At 38.9% G+C, this 6921-nt stretch overlaps 1 protein-coding gene across 1 annotated transcript; it reads left to right on the top strand.

Moving 5' to 3' along the window:
- The first annotated feature begins 2706 nt into the window (after nt 1-2706).
- On the top strand, nt 2707-4274 carry LOC139218165 (C-C motif chemokine 4-like). The gene is made up of 3 exons (XM_070849723.1): nt 2707-2875; nt 3423-3537; nt 3874-4274. Exons 1-3 carry the CDS (start codon nt 2794-2796, stop codon nt 3968-3970), a joined length of 294 nt encoding a protein of 97 aa, XP_070705824.1. The 5' UTR covers nt 2707-2793; the 3' UTR covers nt 3971-4274.
- Nucleotides 4275-6921: the final 2647 nt, after the last annotated feature.

Here is a 6921-nt window from a genome sequence, read left to right as displayed (position 1 = left end):
ATTGGCAAGGGATATTGACCTAAAGAAATACCATGACACAAGCATTTGCTTTCTGGCAGAAAGTTTATAGCTAAGAAGATTGATACCACTCTCACATGCTAAATATAAGGCTACAGCCAGCCGAGGGTTAGCTTAGCTTAGCATAAAGGCTGGAAACGGGTAAACAGTTTGCCTGGATCTGTCCAAAGGCAGCAAACTTTACCTACCAGCACCTATAAGGACCATTAATTAAGAGGTCTACATCACATCTACATTCATTTATTTAACATCTATAAGGGCTGCTCTGTATTTCATTGTGGTTACTTTGCAACCGAATGAAAAAAAGTGTTAACCAGGTTTAGTCTTTGCACACCCACACAGTCTTCAAAGAAGGGCCCAATTAGTCAGTGAGTGAAGAAACATGTAGGGGTGAACCATGAGGTTCAGTATCACAGAGTCAAACTTTAGTCAGTCTAAAAACGTTTTAAACAGAATTTCATGTCCGGATATCCTCTAAAAATGTTGAAGAGAAACCTTACAACGCCTAAGTTTAGAAGTCCAACAGTTTCAAAACTTTTTCACAATCACATGCTAACCAGTTGTACCTCTAGAGTCTGCTGGGTTGTCATTGTCAACACAGGACAAGTGTTTTAAATATTCCTGAAAAAGTAGGCTAAACTCTTCGGGCCAGTTAGTTCAGTTATCTGATGAATTTGGACGTTTTGCCCGAAGTTTGCTGAGGTCACCATAAATCTGAAAAATATCGTACATGCTATACAGGCTGTACGTACGGATAATTTGATCTGTGATGCTGGTAAAGAACGGCCTCCTCTTTCCACCACCCACCCTAAGTTGAAAGGCAGACGTTCCATGTCACTGTTTCCAAACCAAACCAAAATGTCCCTGTCTGTGCACCACAGAAGGATTTATACAACTTTGTCACAGCTAAGCATTATCTAACAGACCTTTATTTGCAAAATTTGCACACTTACTACTTGAGAACATTTGGTTGGGTTGGATTAGACACAACATGAAGTTATCTTAGGTTTTCTATTCATGTTAAAATCTTTGGTCACAGGGTCTTACTTGCAGATGTTTTCCTAAAAGCCACTTTGAGTCCTGTACATACAATAAACTGTATCTGTGTTAATATGAGGTATAAAAAAAGTCAAATTAGATTGTTGAGGGAGATTTTTTTACTCTGTTGGTTAAGACATGTCTACGTTTGTGCGTTTGCATCGTAGCCGTGCCTGTGGTACAAACCACAGGTTTCAGCTTTAGTTCGCTGAGGGTGGATTTCTGCAGTCGTCAGCCCCTGTCTGGAGGCTGACTGCTGCAAAAATTCACATGTAAATTATATTCAGTGAAGTTTAAATGCAAATTTCAAGACACAGTAACAAATGTAGGATATAACACACCTTAAATGCAACAAGTTGTACAAATGCACAACCATCCGCATCTGTACTGAGCTAACAGGCTGATTGAGAAGGATCCGTCTGCAGCTTGAAAAGAAATAGACGTGCATTCACTAAAACATTTAAGTGACAAACTATTAGCAACACAACTATGTAGTGAAATCATTGTTTCTATACAATCCGCATTCAGTGAGACATTTCTGTCACAAATGAACCAATTTTGATTATGATCTTTTCTCATGATAAAATGATTTCATTTGATCGAACTACTATGTGGTAAGTTATGGATATTCTGGTATGTGGTTGAGAAAATTAAACTATTTCAGCACACCACAGTCTACATATTAGAATTTAATGGGCACACAGGTACGTTCCTGTGTGTTAGAGGTTAAACTGCCTGCTGCATTTCTGTCCCCTCATTTCCTGTACAGAGCACATATGTAGTATATATAAGTAGTATATAAGTATACATAATGACATGCAGCTCTTTTGGCATGAGAATGAGATTCATGCACAAATGCAGCTCTTGTTCCCTGTTATCAGCTAGAGATGCTGATTTTTTTTTTAAACGCATACATTGTCATGAAAACTCACCAGTCAGAGAGCAGGACATACTGAAGGCCCTTGAGTTTCGATAAGTAGGAAATAATGAGGAAATAATTGATAAATTAACTAGTAAAACTTTTAGTTCTTAACCTGCTACATTTACATCACACTTTAAAGTTCAAGAAGAATGACATTAATTAAACTTTTTAATTAGGCTTTGTTACTTTGTTGACATGTATTACTGTCATTAAAGATAATGTAATCTCAGTTATCATGTTTCATCATCTTAAACCATATCCTTTAAAAAAAAAAAACCCCACATGAACCAGCAGCAGTGAGGGGTGCTTAAAACCACAATGCATCTGCACGCTGCACAAACACACACACACATACACACACAAAGTGACTGAAGTACTGACAAAACATTTTCTATTTCATAGAATCTGCTCAACCACGACGTCCTCTCCGTTCTCCGCCCCTCACTCTCTCCCCTGATATGTATTTTCACTGAGAAGCCATGACCTCATGACCACTGTTTGTTTGTATGCATGCTGGGTAGTTTCAGGTTATGGTATTTCATTCTGTTCTGCTTCCCGTGCTTGCACACACACACACACACACACACACACACACACACACACACACACGCACACACACACACACGCACACACACACACACACACGCACACACACACACACACACACACACACACACACACGCACACACACACACACACACACGCACACACACGCACGCATACACACAGCATAATAAAAGTAAAGGACTGCGAGTGAGGCGGCAGAAAGAAGACGATAACATATACCGGCAGGTCAGCTTGAAGCAGTTGAGACGATGACGATGATGATGAAGAACTCCATCATTCTGGTGACCTGTTTATTGCTTATGTCATCTGTCGCCGTCCTGGCATCTGAGAGTAAGATCTGACTGCATTCTAGTTATTATTTTCTCAAAATGCACATCAATGCTGAGGTTTTTGTAATCATTTATTAATATTTCTCTTGGGGAATGAAGTGTAATCTTATCTGATAAAAGGTGAAAATAAGTAACGATATGATTCCATTATTTTAAAAGAAATTGCAAACAAAACAAACAAAAGCTTTTCATTAAAGGCTGAGTCTGCCTTTAAGGTTTATTAGGTCTGAGTGTTGGTCTAAAGTCTAAAAGCTTCTCAGAAATTACAGCATTCAACAGGCACTCATTTAAAAACAATGAAAATGTGAAGATTTTTCATTAGATTTACGTATTTTGATAAATAATGGTATGTTAAGAGCCTTTAAATGTAATCAAACCACAGCCTTCTTCAGCTGCATTAGAGGTCTCGTAACGTATTTGTGAGCTTCTTCTAAAGGGAATAAAAGATACGTATTGTTATAATTATACTGATTTGATGGATTTGTGTTGAATACCACTTATTCTCTATTTATGCACATAACATTTCTGTTTCCCTCTTGGTTTCCCAGATGGGTTTGGTCCCGTCGAGTGCTGTTTTAGTTTTCACAGCACAAGGCTGCCCAAGAACAAGGTGGTGAGCTACAAATACACAGACAAGCGGTGCCTGTCACAGAGCGCTGTGATGTGAGTGTCTCATCTCCTGTTATTCACACACAGTGAACTAAAGTCACATATAGACACGATGCCAAACAAAGGCAACAGAGCTACAAAAAGTTAAGCAAACACAAATACACTGTACAGTTCAAACATGTAATTAGATGTAGACATGTAAATAGATTTACATATAAACAACAAATGGAACAAATGTACCTCATCTATAAATTATTAACAAAGGTTAATATAAATATACTGGAAATAGAGTCTGTTTGTTCGTTTTTAAATGAAAAAGACCACCGTACACTAGCTGTCACCAGAAAGTGACACTGAAAACAGCATCATTAATCTTTGTCTCTGTTTTAGCTTTAAGATGAAGAAAGGTGGTGTAGTCTGTGCCAGCCCGTCTGTGCAGTGGGTCAAGGACATCATCAAGGCCAAAGAGTGGCAGGAAACTGAATAAATGAAGAGCCCACAGAATCTGAGTGGCCGGCGTACGTTTTAACGCCACACTTTAAAGCTCACTGAGCCAAGTGGACGTGGTGGTGTAGTGATAACTTGTTATACATCTTCTTTGCTTTCTTTCTTTTAATGCAGAATATAATATGAGCTTAACAAATAAATGTCATTTCTTCTGTTTTAATGCGGTTTTAATGTGTGAAGTGACATATTGAACCATTCGATATACGAACATGCTATTTTACAGTTAATCATGTGCTTAAAATGTTTGCTGATATATCATAATAAACTCGTGTTATAATGTTTAATTTCTCTTTGTTTTGCTTTACCATGTAAACCAGACTTTGATTGGAAAAAAATAAATTCCACATCAACCAGTTCAATGCTTCATCACACTTCTGTCAAACTATAGTGAATTATCAAAGTTGATGTGGTTTCTGACAAAGAAAGCCACAGGAAATACAGATCTGCACCACAAAGGTTTGATAGTCAGACACAAAAAGAAATGGGTTAAAGCTTTAGAAACAAAAGAGCAAATTAGGCCTTTGGGAATTAAAAAATAACACCACTGTATTTTATTCACCTCTATTGATTATGATGATGATGATGATGATCTCTATTTCAGCTGTCCTAATTTGTAGCTTATTGTCTGATGCACCTTTTTGGCCAGCAGATGTTGCTCTTCTCTCTTTCACATTCTTGCAGGTCCCAAAAATGATCTCAGATCTGTTTTTCATCAGCTTAACCACAGCGTAGTCAGTTATGGAGGTACAGACCCAGTCAAATGTGACGACTGAAATCCTCTGTCTGCACAAAATTAAACACTTGAGAGAGAACATGTGATATTATGAGAAGTTTAACTCTCAGTTCTCTTACTTTGTTAGAGTTCCTTGACATTTCTCAACAAACTGACCCGAACATCTCCTCCTGCCCTAAAACGACAACTCAAATGACGTAAATATAGTGACATCATCACGCAGCTTGTCTTTATATAGTTTCAGACCCAGATTTGTGTTTTCATTGCACCATGCTATTTCATATGTGTGTGTGTGTGTGTGTGTGTGCGTATCCACAATCTTTTGAGCGCAGTTACTCAATGAAAGCTTGTGACAAAGGCTTCACACTCACGCCACAGGTGACCCATTAGAAAAGATGGTCTGATTAGATTTTGGAGGACCTTGTGGCATAGATTTGCATATTAATGAGGAAAAAAAATGAGATGGGAGATGAGGCAGCTTGCTGAGGCAGAGTGCTTCGTCTTTGCAATTATGATGATCATCAACAATCATGTTATTGAATAACAATGACTAAAGGCCACCATATCTCACTATCATCTCACTTCACTGCTTTGCATTTGCTGAAAATACTCTTTCATGAGACCACAAAGACAGTCTTGGAGACGTACTATCAAATTTGCATATAAGCATGGCAGTGTGACCTACCTGAAGGAGAGAGAAATGAGGACAAGTAAACAGCCTGAGGTTTTACAGTCACCAGTGGAAAAAGTATTCACACCCTGTACTTAGGTGTCGCTACATTAGTCTAAGTCCTTGGCTAAAATCCTACATTTTTGGCTCGGTTTCACTGTGTTACATGTTTACGATTCACTGACTCACATGCATACAACATAGCTGTTCAATCCTATATTAATGTCCTAAATGTTGTATAGAGAACCATTAGCCATTCGCCAATAAAAGTATTATTTGGTTAGTTGGCTCTAAATTTCTGTAATGGATTAGTCCGACTGGGCTACGCTAACAATAGCCATGTTAGCTAATCGTTACATTGCATAAATTCCAAAAACTGAACAGACGAGAGACACTTTACACTCCTTTATTTAGTGTGTTTTGGTGTGACAGGCTGACAGTGGCCCACCACTTTGAAGTTGTGGATCACAAGCGGCTTACCACTGTAGGGATCGGCACAAACCAGACATAAACAAGGAATACTCACATAAAGTACTTTGTAGTTGCAGTGATAGAGAGGACATTATTACTTTCTGTACAGAAATGAGTTACCAATGTTTGTGTCTGTCAACCAAGATATTTGGGTTTTTTTTTAATCACTGAAGCCATGAGTCAGAGACCTTGCACAGAAAAAGCTCCCATGCTGGTGAGCACAAAGAGCGTCTTTGCCGTTACCAAATGTTCCTGCTGCTTTATCCTAACAATGAAAGAATGTTTGGTCGTAAAAAGCTGAATGAAAACACAATCCGCTGTGTTGAACTTGTGTAGGGAATTCATGTGGCGAGACTGAGAGAAATAAAAAGAAGGGGTAAAAAGGAAAGGGGTGTGTGAACAGTGCAGTCACGGTGGTGATGATACAGTCCGCGGGTGATGCACACAGTGGGAAGTCATCAGGAGCACACACACACACACGTGTGAACACACATACGTATATAAATAACCGGCGTGTGATGTCAGCTTTTCCTGACAGATGGGATCAACATAAATTAAACCCTGAGAGAACGAGGCATAGGGTGTGTGTGTGTGTGTGTGTGTGTGTGTGTGTGAAGAAAGAGCCATAGAGATTCACAAAGTCGAATGTGTAAGAAGTGTGACAGCATGTAGCAAGATTAATGTCTGTCACACACACACACACACACACACACACACACACATACACACATTATTAGAAGGTTATTATCATGGTCACCATTAAATGCAGAAGTGGAAATAAGACTAAATCATCTGTCCAATTCTGGTCATTCATCACCAACCTAACAACAGAGACTTCTGAGTCACCAGTTTAACTCTCGAAACCAAAGACGGCTGCCGTATAACTTTTCTTGTCACGTTGTCATGGTAATAAGCATCAGCACATTGCACTGCATGCCTTTGGCTGAACAATCCAATGATGAATGAGTTCAGCGGTCCAGTTTTCTCCTGCCTTGTCAGACACACGATAATGCTGCTTTGCATGACAAAAAAAAAGTAAAGCCACCTTCTCTGGCAG

The sequence above is a fragment of the Pempheris klunzingeri genome, chromosome 18 (genome assembly GCF_042242105.1).
Source record: "Pempheris klunzingeri isolate RE-2024b chromosome 18, fPemKlu1.hap1, whole genome shotgun sequence".
NCBI lineage: Eukaryota > Metazoa > Chordata > Actinopteri > Acropomatiformes > Pempheridae > Pempheris > Pempheris klunzingeri.
This window is presented reverse-complemented; position numbering and strand designations above follow the sequence as displayed.